Below are 23337 nucleotides of genomic sequence, written 5' to 3'. Positions count from 1 at the left end.
TGTGTACCATCACCCTTGGGTAATTGTACTGAGTACGGACGCCCACTGGAAAGGAATGTTTTCAACTGCTCAGTGCATTCAAAGATGTTCAAGAGAATTGACGCATCTTCTTGTTTTGATAAAATTATTTCCATGAAAATGTTCCTGAGAGTCAGGATTCAGAACATGAAATAAGATTGTGGATCCCCCAGTTCTCTGATAAATCTGACAAAATGTTATGCTATGATAATGATATGATAATGTTGTAAGAGGGTGATTGGGTGTTGTAAGCTAAATGTTTGTGTGAATTGTGCAAAATGATGAATGATCGAAGAATGTTAAATGATTGCAAGTGTATGTAACTTTAAGATGTAATGTGTAAAAAGTCGTCAAACGGTGTCAAACATTTGGGTTGAAAGAGGTTTCATGTGATTAGTAAAGGGAAGGCACATGTATATGTATAGGCTTAGGAATGGCATATGCAGAGAAAATGTCACAGTAGTGATTGGGACAGAAATGGTATTTAAAGGGAAAACACACCCAAGGGTTGTTGGTTGGTGAACACAGTCTGGAAGTAGATAGTGATAGGGCTACAAGTGTAAGTACTATGTACTACAGTCAGCTAGGTGTTAGTTAGAATGGGTAGCCAAGACCCTGACGAGGAGATAGAGGCTTAGGAGCCAAGGCTTTGCCAGTGAGGGCAGCAGTGACAGTGAGGTACGGATATCCTGAAGGAGGGGCTAGGAAATTCCTACCCGGAGCAGGACTGGGGGGCGTATCGCATACCCCAGGCTGCCAGGACCGGGAGGTGAGTGACCCTGGAAAGGGATGATCCTGTGACACTGTAAGCGGGGTACCGTATTGGAGAATGTCTGCTCAGTAAGGAATGGAGTGACTGATATTGAACAGTGATGTGATGTGCCAATGTGAAAATGCCCTGAGATGTACGAAAGTCTGAATGGATGTTGCAAGAATTTACCAATAAATATTTCTTTTGTGTGAATCCTGGATATGGGCTATTTTCCTGGAAGGAGTTGGGCATTATGCTCAAGTAGCCTGAATTTTACCCTTTCATGCTCAGGTAATCCGGGTTTAACCCCTTACAATGTGAGTAATTTTCCCCCACTATGCCTCTGCTTAACTAAATAGTTTTTTTGGCACAAATGTAAACACCAGTTTTTGATGTTTTTTAAAGCAATTAAATAAAACATTGTGTGCTTTTCTCTTACTCTTTAGGATCTGGTCTCACTGTAGAGCAGGAGTGCACCTATCAAAGTAATACCAAATGCAAATGCAAAGAAGGATATTTTTGTAACACAAAAGACTGTGATTTATGTCAACCATTTAAAGAATGCCAGCCAGGTAGAAGAGTAAAAGAACATGGTAAGTTGAAATGTGTAATACCCAGGCTAAAAAATACAGGTGTGCATTTTATTTATCTAAAATGCTTGCAATACACTGACACTGAAATTATAGGGGAGTAACCCTGCATGAGGATTAAACATGGCAAAAATTAAATTTTTCTGCACTCAATTTTTAAAATTGGGCTAGCTGGATTTTATTGCAGAGACGAAGCAAATCAGTCAAAAATTTAGTTTTTTTTTTAATGGGATGGTGTCCGTTCACATTCATATGAATTGCAGCATATATAACACATTCCTTGTGGTTATCCTGTAATCGTCTGAAAATTTCTCATAGGTCTTTGCCCTTATGGTTTATCTCAGCAAATTGTTTTCCCTTATATGGCTTAACTTTTATAGCCAATGGTTTCTTAGAAAGCATATCTAAGAAACAGAAATAAACATCATTTAAATACCAAAAGTAATACAAGTATGGGACCTGTTATCGAGAATGCTCAGGATCTGGGGTTTTGCAGATATTTCTATAATTTGGATCTTCATACCTTAAGTCAACTAGAAAGTCATGTAAACATTAATTAAACCCAATAGGCTGGTTTTGCTTCCAATAAGGATTAATTATATCTTAGTTTGGATCAAGTACTAGGTACGAATGCTCGTGTTTCCTTTGCCTTCCATTGCCGGTTCTCCTATGGCGCGCACTTCTGGGTTTTTGCGTCATCGTGTTTTGGCGCGAGATTCAAATATTTAAAGGGGCTTTAAGCACAAACTCATTGCCCGTTGTTAGGTCTATTTGATTAGTTCCTGGGTGTTTATTCTTCGTGTATTGATCCTGGTATTGACCCTTGCCTGCCTGACTATTCCAAACTCTGCTGTTACCGCCTAATGCCCGTCTGACCTTGCTTGAACTCTGCCTGTAACGACTCCGGCCTGCCTGACTACACTATTCCGTTTGATGCCTCTGGGTTGGCGTTGCCTTCCGTTCAAAAATTCTCTGTAACGATTTGAATTTACCTTCAGTTCCTCTACCTGCACACTTCCTTGGCACCACTGTATTGCTCAACTATCCTTCTTTTTGGACAAGACTACAATTGTCCTGCCTACACACTTAGGACCACTGCCTCAGACCAGGCCTCAAGGCCAAGGACCCATAAAAAGTTTTTTCAGGGTGACTTTTGTTTCTCACACCTGCCTACTGCTCGATATTGCTGGCAGCACCAGGGCAGCAGTTACTTGGTTAGAATAACATGTCTACCCAGAACTCACTGGATGAGCTCATCAATAATATGCCATTGCTTCCCTATTACCCTGGCACAGTGCTTACTCTTTCACAAGGAGCTTGCCATAGCTCAAGGCCACTAATCCAAAAAGCAATACCAGGCTGGCCATGGGCACTTTTAGCCTCGGGAACCTTACAAACAAATTTTGGATGTCAGCAAATCTCACTAACATCACTGACTTGTTCCAAATTGTTTCAACAAGGAGCTTAGCTTGCAATCATTTAAACAATCACTCAAAAATATCAACACTATTCTTACCCTTTCATATTTAGTGGGCACTCTTCATGAAGATCAAACTTTTCTTCCAATCGATCCTTCACATTAAACCCCTTACAAGGTTCTTGTGCTAGATTTGAACCATATATTGTCTTGAACCTGTGTTCCCTGTTCCCACATCAAAACTGGGTCAGTCACTCATGCTTTTTGACAAACCCTCACATTATCCAGAGCTCATATGAAGAGTAAAATATGGTGGTGGTGGTAGCTTTATACTATGAGGTTGCTATCATCAGCAGCGATCACAGACAGAAGAATGCATGGTAAAAAAATCAGGAAAATGCTGCAGAGGAGCCTTTTTCTTGTTCTCTGGCTGCATTAAAAAACAGAAGCATGGACAAAAGTAATATTGAAGTACCTTTTTGTTGGAGAACAAAAAGGTGAATGTAACACAATGGCCCAATCAAAGCCCTGAACTCCATCCTTTGAGAATCAATAGCACTATTTGAAAACAGAGGTACACAAGCCTTATCTGGCTAATCTGAACCTCCTGGAGTAAATCTGTTTGGATTAATGGGCCAAAATCACAGTGCACAGATGATACATATTTACCTCAAATACTTATTGTAATATAAGTGTCTATTTAAAATATTATTAGGGTAGGGGCACACTGGGCGATTCAGAGAGATTTAGTCACCTGGCGACTATTCGCCTCGTCTTTGCGGCAACCAATCTCCCCGAACGCCTTCCCTCTGCGAATTTCATTATAGCCGGCAGAAGACAGAGGGAATGAGTTCGGGGAGATTGGTTGCTACAAAGACGAGGCAATTAGTCGCCAGGCAACTAAATCTCCCTGAATCGCCCTGTGTGCCCCTACCCTAAGGTGTTGGATTAATACTGTTTGCTTGGGTTTTCTTCATTTTTAATTTCTTTTAACAGGAACATTGTATTCAGATACAGTGTGTGAACCATGCCAAGAAGGAACCTTCAGTAACGAAATTATGTCAAGTACTTGCCATAAATGGACTGAGTATGATGAATTATTATTTCCTTAACTCCTGTGCCTTGAACAGTTATATTTTGGAATATCTAAATATAGGGTTTTACCCCAAAACGGTGATTAGACAAAACAAAATCCCATTATGCAAGATAAAATTCTATTACAAAACATTTTTCTGGTGAAAATTTGGTAATCTGAATTATAAGGGTGTCTGAGAATTTGATTTAATTTGGATGGAATGCATTCTAATGTGCGCATTTAAATGGGGTGGTTCACCTTTAAGGTAACTTTTAATATGTTCTAGAACGGCCAATTCTAAGCAACTTTTTAATTGGTTTTAATTATTTAATATTTATAGTTATTTGCCTTTTTCTTCTGGCTCTTTGCAGCTTTTAAATGGGCGTCGCTGACTCCCTTCTGAAAATCAAATGCTTTGTACGGCTACAAATGTCTTTTTGTTACTTTTTATTACTGATCCATTTATTCAGGCCATCTCCTATTCATATTCCAGTCTCTTTTCAAATCAATGCATGGTTGCTAGGGTAATTTTGACCCTAGTTACCAGATTGGTTAATATGCAAATTGAAGAGCTGCTGAATAAAAAACTAAATAAATCAAAAACATTCAATAATAAAAAATTAAAACAAATTGCAAATTGTCTCAGAATATTACTCTATACATCATACTAAAAGTTATCTCAAAGGTGAACAACCCCTTTAAGATAGATCTTTAAAAAATTAACTAGGGAAACCAGTTCTGCAGAAACTTGGCTACTATTTAAGAGGTACACTAAATTCTAATCAATGCAGTTAGCTTCTAAATGGGACCTTTTAACGTTATGAATTTTTTTGTTGCCTACCTACATCAATAATTGAAAATAAAAAAAAATGGGGGATTAAACTGTGGTGGACACGGAGACAGTTAAGAGCATCTGCTCTTCTGTACCGCTCAAGTCAGTGTTTCCATAAGGTGGTATTTTCAGATGCATACTTGGATCCCACCAAAAAAGATGTGCCCAAAAAAAGCACTTAATGAAATCTGATGGCACTGAGGTCTGTTCAGGACTTCAGCCTTAAAATATATGCTCCCATAATATTATGGATATTATTAGATTTTGCAGAGCATTCACTGGAAAACCGCAACGAAGATCCTATAGATTTTCACCACAGTAGTAACATGGCAATCAGACATTACTTTAATTATACTGAATATACATGGTTAATCCAAGTGACCAGAAACTTTTACAGAAAAGTGTTTAATCTCATCACAATCTCATCAGAAACTGTAAAGTGGTCAACAGTAAACATGATGCCAAATAAGAAAACGCAATTTTCAGTTGAAGTTACAATTAGTTGTTTGACAGTTTATGCCTATTTTAAAAGCTACTTTGGAGTATTTCACCTTAGTCCCACTGCATACTTTGCCTTATGCTTATTAACATTTTTACCTGATGCCATTTATTTGCACATTGACCTTCACATTCAGCACACTGAGCACTTATGGTCTGTTCCACCTCCCCCTTTTTAACTATAACCATTTAATGGCATCAAATGTCTACATATGATAAATGGTCATTTGAACACTATTTAGAATATTATACATTTAAATAGCATACACATTATAACAAACTGCAAACACAGCATAATTTCTTTTATAAAGTGGAAACTCAATTTTGCATCCCCTGATTTTAAGTTTTCCCTCATTATGGATTTTACACCATTTTTTTTCTGGTCCACTGAAAAAGTTAGTCATAACTACATAGAATTTTATAATTCTATGTAGTTATGACTAACAATATGGGGCAGATTTATCCAAATATGAATGTTTACCTCAATTCAGGTTTTTTTGCTGTAAAAAGTTTATGGTAATTGTCCCAGCAAATTTTTAAATTTAAGTTTTTTGTTTTAAGACTAAGTAGTAGTAGTTGCAGACTCATTGAAAATGAGAATACAATTGTTATGCGTTTGAGTTTTCAAGATTCAAGTTTTTAATAAATAAGCACAACGTTTTTCAAATTCTAAGTGTTAACACGTCAAAGCCAGTAATATTATGTATCTTTCTGCTCAAGGTGCTCTGAAGTAGGCCTGAAGGAAGATCAGCGTGGTACATCAACTTCGGATTCAGTGTGTTCCAGCAATATGAAACCTAGGGAAAAAATCACCTTAGCAGCACCTTTTTGTTTTTTTATTTTATCATTACTAATATTCGTAATGTGTAAAAAGGCAGGTGAGTTGTAAGGGGACTTGCCATTTATCTGGTTCCCACTAAATTAATGATGCGCGGGTTTGAGCCAACCAGTTATTTTCCAGCTTCGCTCACTGTCTTAGCCCCTTTAATGACTTCTGGTGCTTTTTATATACTGGTGTTTGCTCTGCTCCCTCCAGTGATGTCAGAGATTGGGTGTAGGTAAAATGGGCGGGGTCTGGGTCTGTTATGGGTTGGCTTAAGGTGCATTGGGGTTAGGCAAATTGATTGACCCACACATGACTGCAGTCAATGTCACTGTGGCAAATGTATTATAATGTTTGGAGATAGTTCAGAGAAAGGACATATCTCGAATGTGCAAATGCAAAAATAAGATTGCAGAGTGAGTGAAGAGTTAAATCTGTGATGGAGAATTTGGAGGAATCTGCCTTCTGAGCTGAACTATTTATCGTCCCCTTTACTTTGAAGAGTATCTGCATTACTGCTATATGTCATTTTTCTCACATAACTTACCCTCTTAAAAAGCTAAGCCCCCATGCTATGTATATACACTGAACTGTAGCACATGCATTACCTACATACTAGGAAATTTTGTAGTACCCAGTCATGATTTTCAATGTCCTGTTCTTGGCAACTTTCAATTGGTCTTTAGTTTTTTATTGAATTGCATTCCTTTTCTGCTTCTTTCCAGCTTTAAAGGAGAACATAACTAAATATGTAGCTAGACATGTTGTACATTATGTTTTGGGCTTCTGTACCAGCCCAAGGCAACCACAGCCCTTAAGCAGGATCTGTGTCTCTGAAGATGCCTCAGTAGCTCCCCATCTTCCTTTCTGCTGATTCACTGCACATGTTTTGTGCTGCTGTCACTTACTGAGCTTAGGGACCCACTCACAATATATAGTACTCATAGAATATAAATGTCGCAATATAAGGTTGATTAGTAATTAATACAGATAATTACTAAATCGCAGCAGATAAACCAGTGCAATTAGCATCAGAATTTAATAATCAGCCCTGTAGCATCAGTTTATATTACAGGCCAACCTCATTTTCTGCTTGATAATTTGTGACAACCCCTAAGTTTAGCTTCTCAACAGCTGCTCAGAGCCCACTGAGCATGTGAGTGTCGCAGACACTTTCCAAGAGGGAGACCCCCTGTGACAAGTTTGAAGTCCTGGATCATTGCTGCTATTGAGAAGCTGAAACTTTAGACTGGTGCAATAAGTTCAATATATAAAACATGGGATTTTTAGCCATTTTAATTTTTAGGGTTTAGTTCTCCTTTAAATACACTAATACCAGTAACCTAAAGAAATTCATGCTCTGTAAGGCTAAAGACTTATTGTTGTTTTTTTTATCTTTTATTTTTTTATTCATGCCCTTTCCTATCAATCTCATTTAGACCACTGCCTGTTTGCTATGGTAAATTGGACCCTAGCACTACTGCTGAAGGACAGTTGCAAATATCACTATCCACTTCATATGAACTCCCCCTTTAACAGGACAGGAATGTAAAGTTTCCTTTGTAATTCTCAAGGATGTCAACAAAACTGTACAAATCTTCTAATCATAATCTCCTAGCATATTATATAATTAACAAGATATGGTAAACATTTAGCAAATTTATAGGTAACAGTATAGACAGAATAATTTTTCTCACTTATGACTGAACGTCATTGTCGGCCACACCAAAGAAATAGCATCAAAACATTAGTGCTTTTTTCTTTGAATAAATGGTGGAAACTGCAAAGGGAGCAAATAATATTATACAGCGCTGAACATTCTAAGGGACTTAAATAGTATAGTATTTTATATATATAATATATATATATTATAGTATTTTATGACGGGTTTTAAAGAAAAACGGATCCTATCAAATGTACCTATGTTCATTCCAGGTCAGAGCTAAATTGTAAATCCCCACTTTAACTTTCATTGCTTTAATTCAAGTCATGTGCTAACACCCCACACAATTTAAACTGCTGGGAGTCTTTCTGATTTCTTTAATTTAAATTTGCATAATTCAGCCCTAATAATTTCTACACTTATATATTATAGATTGGTACTTAACATTAACCTAAAGCAATACACCTTCATTTTTGACGATTAACATTGCTAACTATGAATGCACTGAAACCGTGAGTTAGTGAGGGATTTGGGCAAATCCCAGCACTTTTTCAGGTTTCGTATGTTGTGTGATCTTTAGATTCTAGACAACCAAGTGCAACAATGATTTGTTCATAGGTGGTGTAGTTATTTCATGTATCTCAAATCTGAATTTAATTGATGCAGTGAGAAAAGCATTTCATGTCAACATCACATGATGTAGCAAGAACCAAGTGTTTTATGCACTTTCATGTCAAGGTTCTAGTGATAAAGTTGACATTATAGGCAGAGATTTTTATATTTTCCCAAGAAAAGCAACCCTCCATCTGAAGCCACATCCAGTTTGCCTTCCTCATCTGCCTCTTTCCAGCTTTAACATGGGGAATATTTATTTTTGTCTCCAAGAGGCTAATGGACCAGTCTCTAGATTAATTAAATTTATTTCAGTAACCCTGTATTTTTTTATTTTCTCCTGCCAAAAAATGCACCCAACCCACTTGAAGCTAGGTAATATAATATATAATCTTCCACTGCAACTGCTTCAGGTAGAGAATTCCACATTCTAATAACTCACACCCCAGCTTAAACATTCAAATAACTTGCCCACTACAGATGTCAAACATATTGTCCTATAATTTCTAGGTTTCAATACCAATCCCTTTTTAAATATTGGAATGCTTTCCTCTAATACACTGGTACCATAATAAATTAAAAGGGTCTGAGAAAATCAGAAGTGGTCTGGCTAAGTTTTGTAACTCATCAATAGTGTGCTTCATCAGGCCGCAGAGTTTTTAGCACCTTAACTTTACATAAATAAAATAAAACAAGGGGTTGTTCACCTTTCAGTTAACTTTTAGTATGATGTAGAGAGTGATAGATTGGAGAGCAGGGGTGTCCAACCTTTTGGCTTCCCTGGGCCACATTGGAAGAAGAAAAATGTTTTGGGCCACACTCGAAATACACACAAACACTAATTCTAACTTTTGATTTATTTTATAGTAAAAGGGTGTCATAAACCTAGTGGGATTTTTGACATTGTGTTTTAGAAACTAATGTATCAATATCTGGTTGAATGGAAGTAGTTGCAATTCTCAGTGAATTCTCAAGGTGCTCATCAGATAATGTGGTTCTAATTTTACTCGTGGGTTCGAATATCAAGGGTTAATTAACCCTCGATATTCGACTGCCGAATGTAAATCCTTCGACTTCGAATATCGAAGTTGAAGGATTTACCGCAAATAGTTCAATGGAACAAAAAATCCATCGATAATCCATAGATCGAACGATTTTTCTTCAACCTAAAAATTGTTACAAAGCCTATGGGGACCTTCTCCATAGGCTAACATGGCACCTCGGTAGGTTTTAGGTGGCGGGGGTCGAAGTTTTTTTTAAAGAGACAGTACTTCGGCTATCAAATGGTCGAATAGTCAAACGATTTTTAGTTTGAATCATAGATTCAAAGTCGAAGGTCGAGGTAGCCAATTTGATGGTCGAAGTAGCCAAAAAAATCATTTGAAATTCAACGTTTTTTTTTATTCTATTCCTTCACTCGAGCTAAGTAAATGGGCCTCCTAGTGTGTTCATTCTTGAAAAAAGTTGCTCACAAATGTAGGCGCTGCATATATCCCTAGCATAGCGCGTGATGCCGCTGATGAATGCTTACCTGCCTTTGTAAGTAACTGAACGCTCAATGCTTTTCCTGCTCTAGGAAGCCACACACCGCACACTGCATGTAAAATTTAAAGCACACAATTAGCGACTGTGTACATACGATCTCTGTACGTGACATTGCAACATGACGTTTCCTGGATTGGCGGAAGTTCAAGCTGGGGCGCATTCATATCCATCCTGGGCCGCAGGTTGGACACCCCTGGTGTAGAGAGGGATATCCCGAGGCAATTTGCTATTGGTTTTCATTCTTTATTATTTATGATTTTTGAGTTATTTTGTTTTTTACTCAGCCTCTCTCCAATTTGAAATATTAGTAATCTGGTAGCTAGGGTCCAAATGACTCTTGCAACCAGGCATTGATTTGAGTAAGAGACTGGAATATGAACAGGAGAGAGCCTGGATAGAAAGATAAGTAAAAAATGTTGCAATAGCAATAAATATGTAGCCTTACAGAGCTTTTGTTTTTAGAAGGAGTCAGTAACCCCCATGTGAAAGCTGGAAAGAGTCAGAAGAAAAAGGCAAATAGGTCAAAAAGTATAAAAATAATTAAATAATGAAGACCAATTGAAAGTTGCTTAGAATCGGCCATTGTAAGTTAATTTAAAAGTGAATCACCCCTTTAAAAGAGATTATGATATAGTCACTAAAAGAGCGATTGGACAGTGTGTATTGTGAATTTTTTAGTACTATGGAACACTTCTGTAACAGTTCAGTGTAAAAATTAAAACAAGGTAAATAGATAGGCTGTGCAAAATAAAAAATGTGTTTTAATATAGTTAGTTAACCAAAAATGTAATGTATAAAGGCTGGAGTGACTGGATGTGTAACATAATAACCAGAACTCTACTTCCTGCTTTTCAGCTCTCTTGGTTTCTTCTGATTGGTTACCAGGCGGTAACTAATCAGTGATTTGAGGGGGGGCACATGGGTCATAAATGTTTGCTTTTGAGTCTGAACTGCATGCTAAGGATCAATTGCAAACTCACTGAACAGTTTTTTCCAATGTGACCCCCCCCCCTTAAATTCGCTGACTAGCTCAGAGTTACAGGAAGTAGAGTTCTGTTATGTTAGACATCCAGTCACTCCAGTCTTTATACATTACATTTTTGCCTAACTAACTATATGAGAAACATTTTTTTATTTTGCACAGCCTATCTATTTACCCAGTTTTTATACTGAACAATTCCTTTAAAAGCAATGCAAGGTTGCTGTGCTTATACTTGTGTGTTTGATGCTTGTTTTCTACTGTATGATCATTGTACATTGCTTTTTTTAGGAAAGAAGAAAAATCAGGCACACATGGAAACAGGTACAGTGTAACCTTTTATATACAATTATAACTATTAGTTACTAAATGTAACTAATACAGCCTACAGTGATACATAACTGTCTGATTGTACGGAGTATGAAATAGCACAATGAAGCTTTATGATCTTCATAAAAATATGAAAAAATATATTGTAAGTCCACCGCCATTTATGTAGAAAATATGTAGCAAAAAGTAAATGTAAGTATCAAATGGGATTTTTGGAATAGATAATTAAGGTAAGAGAACAACTATGGTTTATGTGCACTTAGGATACTGTCAGTTGAAGTGCCATAATGAAAAAATGCAAAGCCTCATTATTTTATTTGCCTGGAGCACCAATCAGGTCAGCCTCATTCACCAGATAAGTAAAGGGAAAGAAGGTTGAGCAACTTCCATAAAAGAAGTAAGAAAATCAGTGAAAAAGACTTGTTTTGCCTGATATCGCTTTATCAAAGTCAATATGCTGATCTGTCTGATGGCTTCTTCTACCCTGAAGACTAACCCCAAGATGGCAGCAACAAGTAGAACAGACACAGATCCTGGAGGTGGCAACTAATACTATTTAGACAACTATCTCATTATTCAAAGAAGAAGGGTTGCTTAGGATATTCTCATACACTACTTTACAAATTACAGCAATTTGGTAAATACAGATGCTTGTAATATATATTCAGCAGTACTTGTATATGCATTGCTGTACATTTCTTACAATGTATTTATTGTACAGATAGGAACCATAACAGTGCTAGAAAATAATATATATTCAGCTGTATAAAGCAATTTAACATTACAGACAGACTGTGTGATTTACAATTAATCCCTGATTTCTCTGTGGGTTAAAATCTTCTACACTGCTTTCAGTGCAAGTATTTACATGGACTGACAGACCTATTCTGTGTGAATGATGTGAGACTTACTGTACCTGTTTTCCTATTCATCATTAGGCTGGCCACCTAATGCACTTTCCTTTCTCTGCTCTCTTCTCTGCTCAACACCTGTAGACAAAGCATTTTCTTAACTAGCTTGTAGCAGCAGAACCTTTTCTTGTGTTTAATTAAAAGCTTTTTCAGGTGACTTTTGTTTCTATACATTGGAAATATAGAGCGTTCTTCACCATAATGGTGTTAAAGTTTTAAAAGTAAAACTTGCCTGAAATAGTTTAAAGTGTTTATATGTTTTATATACACACAGTACTGTGCAAAAGTTCAAGACACTTGTAAAGAAAATCTGTAAAGTGTGGATGCTTTAAAAAAATAAAGTAATGAATAGCTTTTATTAATTAAGAAAGATAAAAAAAACTGTGGTGCTTTTTGCAGTGTAGGTACAACCAGGGCCATCAGGGGAGAGCGTTGTCCCGGGCCCGGAGGGTTTTAGGTTTTAAGGGAGGCCTGGTCGTGTTGTACTTACTTCCAACGCTGTCACTGAGCTGGAGACTTCAGAAGGGAGCGTGGGCCGGAACCTGCATCTTTCAACTGCTCTGATTTGCAAGTGAATTGTAAGTCCTGGTTAAGCCACATGGTGATTGGATGGGTGAAGTTTGAACCTCCCCTCCAGCTTATCCAATCACCATATGGTAGAGTCCTGCAGCGGGTCGGGTACCCGCAGTTTACCAGCAAAAACCTGCGGTACCTTGCGGGTTGAGGGGAGAAGTTTTGGGTGCGGGTAAAGACACAGGTCGGCGGTTTCACGGGTCGGGCCGCGAGTCTTCTCAATAACGATATTTACTCCTTTTTTCTTGTCATGGTTGTGTGGGGCCCTGCAATTTCTAATGCACAACTACATGTTACAGATGAATGCAGCTAACTACAGGCAAAACAAGTGGTAAAGCGACTGAGAGTACACAGCCAGGCAGTAACTCCCCCTTGTATCTGTGCAGCAATGATGTAGTAAAAGTCCACATAAAAATGTAGTTCAGAGTTCACACACTTGTATACCAAACTATTTGTGTCTGGATATGCCCACATATGGTCTCAATGCAGATTACCTACAAAAAAAAAAGAAACCTGTTATGGTGCAGTAAATAAATACATACAGGCTGTATACCCCTGCTTGTAACAAGGCTGCTCCCCTCCTCTCTCTTCCTGCTACACTCCTCTATATAAGTACTGTGGGTGCCTGGTCAGATAGCCTCAAGTTCCTCTATGGGTACTTTACTGGGACAACTCTTTCAGAGATGCACAATCCCAGTGCAAACGTGTATGGAGGTCTAAGGCAGATTCAGTGAAGTAATTCACACAGCCAAAAAAGACTTTCAACTGAGACGATCAGTATTTTATTCCAAATAAAAACATGTTACTTATACATTGGTAAGCGGCCTGACATGTTTCATAGTTGGTACAATCCCTTAGAGGCTCAAACTTTTGCTCACATAACCGGTGGACCTATTCAGCAGCACGCCTGTATTAAACATGAGCCAATTCTGCAAGTTATCACAACCACTGCTCAGAAGGTTATCATCAGGATTCAAATGAATGCAGTTTTAAATCCTATAAACTTTTAAACCATCAAATATCACTGCATGATTACATATGCAAAATATTGTACAGTATTAAGATTTATATCATATAAAATAACCCAGTTGTATAAATATAACATAAGTATAACATAGCTATAACACAATAACAAGACACCAGCATTAAAGTAATAGCACACCAGTACCTCTAGATGTATCTATATTGACTACGATGGCTAAATTTGTTGTAGTGCTACATCTACTTCTATGTATACACACTTCTATTACCTGCAGGTATGTAAATTAATACAATTATATATATGTCGAACTACAACACTCTCCATATCACTATCCTTTTTTGGATCATCCTAGAGGTCCAGGATTAGTTAATTAGTCATAACGATGTTAAAAGGCTGACAATTGCATAGAAGGAGTATAAGTAATTCAAAGCACATAAAAAATGAAGACCAGTTGCAAATTGTCTTATAATACCCCTTTTTTACATCATATTATTTATATATATATATATATATATATATATATATATATATATATATATATTGTGAACAATGCCCTGTAGTGTTAATGATCCCACTGCCAAGTATTTGGTATGGTCCTGTAAATTTCTATATGTTTCAGTATGATTGTTGGGTAAGCATTATTTAACTTTTTTTGAGTGATGGCTAACAGGTCACATTGTTGCCATGAGGATATTCCTTGATAAGACTCCAAATGGGTTGTTATGGCACATGATCTGGTCAGTGGTGTTCAAATAAAAATGTTTTTTGAGGATGATTAAATAAAATAAAAAATATATATCATAAAATATATACAGTAAACATTAACATCATCTTGGTGTTGGTTCTTAGGGTATAAGATGCCATCTATTTTATCATTTTGCTTTGGTCAGACCTTGTGGAGAAGCATGCGTGTGCTTTCTTAGCTTTTATTTATCCAGATGAGGGCTATCTGGTGACAGAGAATTTTCTTTATTATGACTGGGAATAAATACAGTAGTTCTTACTGCAGTACCTTGAATTTAGATAGATTCTTTATAGATAGATGCCCTTTATTTTACATTTCAGTGGAACCCCCGATTTCCCATTTGCCAGGGGACCATGTTGAAAATTCAGGGAATGGGAAACGCAGTTTGTATGGGACCAAAAAAATGACAGTATTCTTCTATACCTATTCACTAAGCAATTTCCTATAATTACCTATACTTTTTGTAGCACATTTATTACATGAATGGTGGTGGATGTATTACATTGTTTTATTTATTTTTTTTGCACAGTTAGGAATAAATATTAACGGGAATGTAAAGAGAAACATTAAATGTTGCCTAATGAAAAAATTTCATTCTAAGAAATGTTCCAATTCCAATAATCTCACTAATAAGAGAGAAATATGTCCAAAGGTTCTGCATCTTCTGTGCTACATAGAAAGGCTTTGTAGAACAAATTTTCCAAATCCTCTATAAACTCTGGTATCAGCAATACAACGTTTTTAGTACTGTATATGGGAAAAAGTAAAGAAGTCCACTAACGAACAATAAGGAATCCTGGGAAAATGCAGCCCATATGTTCTGCTGTATCACTCTGGAGGAGAGCCGATTCCATTCGTTTTATGCCTAGAGATGTCAAACTGACCATGGGACGTAGAAAGTAATGCACCAAGACCTAGATAAATTAATGTATCAACAGTTATGAAACGGTGTTCTAAATAAACACTTATAATTAAAACACTTGGCAGGTCTGGACTGGGAGTCAAAATAGGCCCTGGCATTCAAGTATAATGAGGTCCAAATAGCCCCCTAGCCCATTCTATGGCATCTTACAGTAGCCCCTCTGGCATTTGTCAGAAACCACAGATTGCCAGTCTGGGCCTGGCACTTGGTGCTGCCTTTTGTTATATCACTTACCTAAATATAGGTTGCAGCTTGAGTCTTAATGATGAAAGCTTCAAACCCCTCCAACAATCAAAATAATATTATGGACAAGGTAAATGTAAGCTATGACAGCAGAACTGAACTGAGTAGTGACTGTGTGTGCAATGGAACTATCTGTCTAATTCTCTCTAAGATCGTAACAACAATATTTACGCATTTGTATAACTTACTGGTCAAAGGCAGATCAAAGTTCAATGGCAAATCTCTCTGAAATTAAACAGCAATATTAAGAATGAATAAAAATCATAAGAGTACACTTCTTGTAATATATGCACTAATAATGCAGGAAATGAGAATAGTTTTGCTTTTCCTCTCCCATGGCATAAAGCTCAGACATCTAAAGCCCTGGGCCAACAAACGAATCATAAAAGAGGCCTGTTAGAAGAGGACCGAAGCAGTGCACCAGTTCAGTCCTTGCTGAACAGGATTTTTATTTCTGACAATGTTTATTTTATTTTTTTTCTAGATGATGGTAGGTGTGAAAGTCATGAACCAGAACAAGAACAATATGGTCGTTGAACTAAATTGGGGATGTAATAAACTAAATGTAAAAGCATGGAGGTAGTGAGCTTTGAGAAGTATTCATCGAATGCAGTTTTTCCAGAGACCCCTTCGAAGCTTTGTCTAGATTTCCTGCCAGCCACAGCTGTGAGAGCTCTGAAGACCAGCCTCTACCGATTGGTGGCCATTCACCCCCCACAAGGTGACGAGCAAGACCTGACCACCCCTGCTCTTCTCCTTCATGCATAAAATTGCCAGCACTCATTAGATGTTCAGGAACTTCCATATTTGTGACTACAATATTTCCAACATTTAATTTTTTTGTGTCCAGGGTCACCATCAGGATTAAGTATGATCAGGCTATTGATAGTGTGTACAGATGCTGTATTCTGTTAATGCTTTTTAGATTAGATAGGAGTTCCTAAAAAAATAGTTGAAAAATAGTCCCAAAAACGCTAGCATCTTTTCCTTTTTCAGGGTGATAAAGCGCATACGTTTTTTTTTCGGTAAACGGCTTTCCCCCTACATTTCCTAACATGTGGCACATAAACTATACACTGGGCTCATGTGTAGGGCAATATAACAATTTTATTTTATTAAGGTTTCCCAGGCTTGTGTAGTGTAATGTATTTGCTGCAACATATACGTCCATTGAACTTAGGTAACGCTATCGCAACTTCGATTCACTTGGCGCAGTAACGCTAGCGCAACTTCGCCAGCATTTGGCGCCCTGAACGCAACTTCGGATTTTAGTGAATTAGCGTTGTCCTGGCGAATCTACGCCTGGCGAAGTGTTGTGCTGTGAGCAAAGCCGTCGCTGGTGAATTTTCGGAGGTTAGGGAATTTGTCCCCAAGTATCTGGGGCTCATATGGCAGTAAACTTCCCAGTGAATCACTTGATAGATTCACCAGTACTGTGATTTATATTATATTTTAAGTGCCCTTTTAGGGAGGAAAATGCGCTGCCATCTTATATATCTTTACAATAGAGACACATATGCAATGCAGTACAATTTTCTGACCTTTAAGCTATTGTGCATGTCAAGTCTGTACTAGAGAAACATGTGAAAGGGTTTTTACTAAAAGGAGCATTAGTATGGGGAACGAACGTTTCAATGGGGGCACCAAAAAATTTGCATCAGGGTTTCCGTGTCCTTTAAACTTTTCATGCTTTACTGTGACCGCCAGTTAATTTTGATACCTGTTGCAAAATTCATTTGCAAACTTCATTATGCAATAAGCAAACACAACTAGGTGAGTAGGTCAGTTCCAGGGAGAAACAATTGCAAAAGAATGGAAGGCAGCTATAGTGTTGTGTGTTGGATTTAATAGTGGTAGTGCACATCGTTTTAGACACAGCACCCATCCCGTGGTTACTTACAGAGTGAGCCAATGTGCCAGGCTACAATCTAGCAATCCTGATGGGCAGTTCTAGTTTGCTGTCTTCAGGTGGCCTGTGACTGGACTGCTTCCCTTAAAGGAGTCATAGGATAAGTGAAAACCCCTCCCTAATATTGCCGGCAAAAATGAATAATACAGTAGAACCCCCATTTTACGTTTTTCGGGACCAGAAAAAAGTGGTGTAAAATCCAGGAAAATGTAAAATCAGGGAAATGTATGATGCATAATATATAGGCAGGACCACAAAACAACAATGTAAAATGAGGGGAAACTTAAAATCAGGGGGTGTAAAATGGGCGTTCTACTGTATATGTTGCTGGTTTCACTTTGGGCTAAAAGTTAATATCTAAAAATGGACCCTTTATTGGAGCTCCCTATAGATCTGCTACAGTCACTGTTCATGTTTCAAATGAAGGGTGGGCATGTCCTATGGTCCCTGCCAGAAGCACAGTAGGAGGGGGGGCAGCCAATCACAGTTCTGTTTGACATGCTTCAGTTCCCTATCAGGTCAGCCTAGCTGCTGATTGGCTCTTATCTTACAGTGCTGCCAGCTCCCCTGCACAGCCTGTGAAAGGAACAAGCGGAAAGTAGAATAAATGGGCGGGATTAGGGTTTTTACAAAAATATTCAATAAATCAGCCTGAATCACTGCTTTTTTAAGAACAATCCTTTATTTATAATGTACTGGCACATTCCTCACATACAGTGGGGCAGGGGGCAAACTGCAAATAACAGATGCAAGTCACAATGTTCACTCTGCCCTACTGTCAGCACTTATTGGGGGCTGGAGTGCAAGAACCTGCACTTATTGCGAAAATACAGTACTGCCTGCTTCCCATTTCCTGACCCTACTTATCCCATCATTTGTGCATTATTCATGGAAGTTAGAAGTTTACTTCTATTGTCTTTAATATTTATATCCTCTTAGCTTGGTTTCTAAGTAGTCATTTCTTCTTATCTCCTCCTCTAACAGGTATAGAAATCTGTTGAATTCATTCATAGCAAAATAGCGGCATTATGTTTGCCAATAAAAAATAAACCATTTTTGTATGTTTCCCAGTCTGGGTAAACACAAGTCCTGGCCACAAGGGCATTTCAGGTAATACATCACTGATTCTGAATTCCACTGTTGATTGATGGAAATTTTGTAACCATTGAGGGGTGGTTCACCTTTTAGTTAAACGTTAGTATGCTATAACTCCTTTTAATTGGTCTTAATTTTTTTTACAGTTTCTGAATTATTTGCCTTTTTCTTCTGACTCTTTCCACTTTTCAAATGTGAGGTCACTGACCCATCTAAAAAGCAAATGCTCTGTAAGGCTACAAATGTATTGTTTGTTTGTATTTGTATTGTACTCCTCTTTCTATTCAGGCACTCTCCTATTCATATTTCTGTATCTTATTCAAATCAATGCAAATAATAATTGAATGTTCAATAATATTCATTTGTACTCTGTGTATATACAGATAAAATAACAAATACAAAAAGTATTGTAGAAGTGATACCTATATTGGCTAACAATAAAAATACATTGCAAGCTTTCGGAGCACCAAGGCCCATTCGTCAGGCAAAATGCAAATGAAAGCTAGAAAGGCACAGCATATATACTGTTAGATCAGTGAAAGGTATTCATGGGCAATACATTAGGAAATTACAGATAGATAGAGATCACATGTAGAGATAATACAATGAATTAGGGTGGGTTTAATCAGGATTTAATCAGGTCACATAGTGTGACATGAAACCTGACCCTAAATTAAGGCCCTGTCTTAATGTGTTAAATAACTCCATACATTTGAATTCACAAATCTTCCTTACCCTGTTCAGTTTTAAAGTTTTAGAATTAAGACCTGCATGTCCTGAAGACTGTGATTTTGACTGCAGAAGTGTTGCCCCACTGGCGTATCACATGATTTGGTGATAGATATTTTAGATACAAAAAGTGTTGGTGCAGTATATATATATACTATATATATGTATACTATTATCTGTCATCTGGGATGACTTTGACGTAGTTGGCCATCTTAAATATATTGCAATATATGGACAAACAATCCCTGTTTTTTTAAAGGGGAAGGCATTTTTTAGTCGCTTAAGGCACAAAATGTCTCTGTCTTAAATATATTGATAATGGGTTCAGTGCATAGGACCTTTTATATTTGTCTATATGTATTTTGTGGTCACAGCCTCATTGCACCCCCGCCTAATAGTTTTAAAAATTAGTGGTGAGCACAACTTTCCCTTGTTTGTTATAGTTATAATATTATCTTTGTTCTTGTGTTTTATTCATGAAGTTCATTACATTAACATTTGGAAATATTTTATTTTAACACAATGATTCCTGCAGTAGGTGTTAACTACTTTTTACTTATTAATTTGAGATGGTTGAATCCACTATATTCGTGAAAGATTTGGCCGAATACCAAACCAAATTTAAATATGCAAATTAGGGGTGGGAAGGGGAAAACATTTTTTACTTCCTTGTTTTGTGACAAAAAGTCACATGATCTCCCTCCCCATCCCTAATTTGCATAAGCAAATTAGGATTCAGTTCCACCGGCCAGAAGGATTTGACCGAATCTGAATCCTGCTGAAAAAGGCCGAATCTCTACTTATTAATTAATTTTCTGGATCTTAATCTAAGAGGTAATTACCTGAGGGGAGGCATCGAATCCAATATTTTTAGGAAACCGACGGCAGGCAATACAATATTAAAAGCCAATAGTTGTCATCCTAAGCACACTATACGCAGTATCCCATATAGCCAGTTTGTTAGGTATAGAAGGAATTGCAGTCAAGACGATACTTTTAACGAACAATCCCGATTGCTGAGAGAGAGGCTCCGTAGGCGGGGCTACTCAAAAGAGATTGTAAGGACATCATATGATAAAGCACGGAGTTCAATTAAGAAAAATGGTTCCCGTTTGCACTCTAATCCCAAGACCAAGACACATGCCACTAAAGGGGAGAATCAAGTCCATTTTATAACAGAATATAGTGAAGAGTATAACAAAATCTGCGTCATCATTAGGAAACTTATTCCAGTATTATATAATGATGCTAGGCTAGCGGAGACTCTGAAGTCGATAGACATCAGATATGTCTCAAAGAAAGCCCCTACGCTAGGAAAGATTTTGGCACCTAGTTTGGTGACCAAAGGCTTAAACAATCCCAACAGCACCTGGCTTTCGGTTAGAGGCACATACAGATGTGGGACAATGCCATGCAAGACATGCACGGTTATTTCCACAGGACCCGATTTCAAGTCCAATGTTACTAAGAAGACTTTTCAAAATTATGGCTTCTATAATTGTAATACTAAGAGAGCTATCTATCTACTGGAATGTACATGTTGTGGGAAACAATATGTGGGACGTACAACCCGTTGCCTAAAGGACATTTTGCCCTATGCTCTTCAAGAGGTATCCAGGACCTGGCTGTTAAAGTCATTGGACAGGTAAAGGTACCATTTAGAGGGGGTGACCCACTACATTCCATTAATTTAAGGGAAGCCTTCTGGATCCTAAAACTTGAAACGAGAACACCAAAAGGCTTGAATACAAGATATGATATTACTTACCTATACTGATATACGCGAAATATAGGTTATATCATTTGAATATATATACATCTATTGGATCCAGGTTGAGACACAGGACAACCCATTAGGATATTTGGGTCTGTCCATGTAATAACCACATCAACTAATGGAAGTCAACCCATAGCTTTCGATAGAATCTGACTATGTAAAAAATCCCCCCAAAAAATATCAAAATCCCCCCCTCCTCCCCCTCCACATATGCATACATGAGTGCACACACACACACCTATATATTTTAGTATATTTAAGTATAAATACAATACACCGATAAATAGAAAAAGGAAAAACTAAAATAATAAGATATAAAGTAAATAAGAGTTGATTTGTTTTAGGATAAACTCAATAGTAAGTACTTAATATATTACAACAAGGTTATATTTCAACTCTAACTGATAACTATATGCAATTTCCAAGGCAAAAATCCCCTTCCCCTTATTTTGTTTTATACATTTTAGCAGAGTGTGGTTGGTTTTATTGATATATAAAGCATAAGAAAGTATAAGAAAATATATATATATTTTTTAGCCGCAATAATTTTGATAACCAATAGAGGTCGCTAGAGATCTATTGTATATAATTCATGTGTTCAAATCATTTTGCAAGCCTATGATTAAGGGAAGGTATTCTCGAAACGCGTAAGGCCTATGTATTTCTACAGTACCCAGCAATAAAAACATTTTTTACCGGAGTGCTGTCCTCCTGTTCATGTATTTACTGTTGGGAGTGGGGATGCTGCGAACTGAGCACCCGGCACCACAGGGGAGCAGCTAAGTGGTGGTGAGTTGAAGCGGTCCTAATCGGTTTCGTGGAGATTGTTATAATGCCCTACACATGAGCCCAGTGTAAAATTAATGTTCCATATGTTAGAAAATGTATGGGGGAACCCAGTTACCCAAAAAAAAAATTTAAGGACTTTTGCAGGCTATCACTCTGAAAAAAAGGAAAAGACGCCAGCGTTTTTTGGACTTAGAAACTTTTTCCACTACAAAATATGATGTAAGTAGCAGAAGATTGAGGAATATCTATGCACTCCAATGCACTTCGCCTGGTCTGAGCTGGCGAAGGCAAGTCTGGTGAAAGAGGTAAAGTTCAGTAAAATCCGCATCTTAGTGAATTTACGGAGTAACGTCCATTCGCCAGAGCGAAAATCCGCCTGGCGATAGAGTGTGAATGAGCGCCTGCGTCTGTCTCTTTCGGTAGTGAAGTTACACCTGTACCCATTAGTAAATCACCAAAGTGCCTAAAAACAGTAACGCTAGCAAATCGTCTCCAGAGTTTGCCCCTAATTTTGCCCCTATATGTGTCTGCTACTGTATTGGACTTGAACATACAACATAAATTACAAGTAGCCTATTATTATTATCATCAAATATTTGAAAATCAGCAACATATTTCACAGTGTTGTACAATAAATGGGTGTATACAAAAATAACCAATATCTGATACAAGAGGTAAAGGGGTAAGCGGTAAAGAGCTTACAATCTATTAATTATTATGAAAAGATCAGTACTGAAAATATCACAAACAAAACCCTGGGGTGCCTCAAGATTCCTTCCCTTAATATTTGCATCATGCTTAATGTTTACTGGCTAGGCTGGTAAAATTAATTGGGTAAAACGAATAAAACCAGACTATGGGGCAGATTTATCAAGGGTCGAATTTCGAGGTTTAAAAAACCCTCAATTCGATGGATTTTAGTGCAAAAGGTGAATGAAAATAGTTTGATTCGAATGATTTTAAGCGATCGATTGAATGATTTTTATTCGATCAAAAAAAACTTCCCATAGGCTAACATTGCACTTCGGTAGCTTTAATGTGGCGAAGTATGAAGTCAAAGTTTTTTTTGAAGAGACAGTACTTCGATTATCGAATGGTCGAATAGTCGAACGATTTTTACTTCGAATTCCAATTCGATGGTCGAAGTACCCAAAAAAATACTTTGAAATTCTAATATTTTAGCATTCGAACCATTCACTCGAGCTTAGTAAATCTGCCCCTACGTGTGCTCACTCCTAGAATTAAACAATTGACAGTTTCCAAACGGAAGTATGCAATGATTTCCCGTGTATGCCAACAGGAGGAGCCCAAGTACAGGCAGCTGAGAGCAGAGCTAATCTTTTCAGCTGCTCAGAACTATAATGATGCTAAAGCAGGTCACACAAGAACCTTATCTGCAAAGTTTGGCAATTTTGCATTGAAATGTTATGATTATTAGACCATGTAATCACACTCTAAAAAGAGTTTTGGCCTATTAAATACCTGTCCATTTGCAAAATTGAGAAACAGAGAGACTTACAGTATGTCCC

General features: G+C 37.4%; 1 protein-coding gene across 2 annotated transcripts in view; it reads left to right on the top strand.

The window, feature by feature from the left end:
* Nucleotides 1-16513, top strand: part of tnfrsf14.L (TNF receptor superfamily member 14 L homeolog) — a 34445-nt gene extending 17932 nt beyond the window's left edge. The window contains exons 4-8 of one of the 2 annotated variants that reach the window (XM_018225995.2): nt 1216-1362; nt 3773-3863; nt 5902-6059; nt 11095-11127; nt 15994-16513. In XM_018225995.2, coding sequence (XP_018081484.1) covers nt 1216-1362; nt 3773-3863; nt 5902-6059; nt 11095-11127; nt 15994-16046 — 482 coding nt within the window. In that variant the 3' untranslated portion in view covers nt 16047-16513. Of the gene's footprint in view, nt 1-1215; nt 1363-3772; nt 3864-5901; nt 6060-11094; nt 11128-11623; nt 14049-15993 lie in introns of those variants that run through there. The other variant, XM_018225996.2, reaches the window with a different exon arrangement.
* Nucleotides 16514-23337: the final 6824 nt, after the last annotated feature.

The sequence above is a fragment of the Xenopus laevis genome, chromosome 7L, assembly GCF_017654675.1.
Source record: "Xenopus laevis strain J_2021 chromosome 7L, Xenopus_laevis_v10.1, whole genome shotgun sequence".
Lineage (NCBI taxonomy): Eukaryota > Metazoa > Chordata > Amphibia > Anura > Pipidae > Xenopus > Xenopus laevis.
Note: the sequence above shows the minus strand (reverse complement) of the source record. Positions and strands in the feature narration are given on the sequence as shown.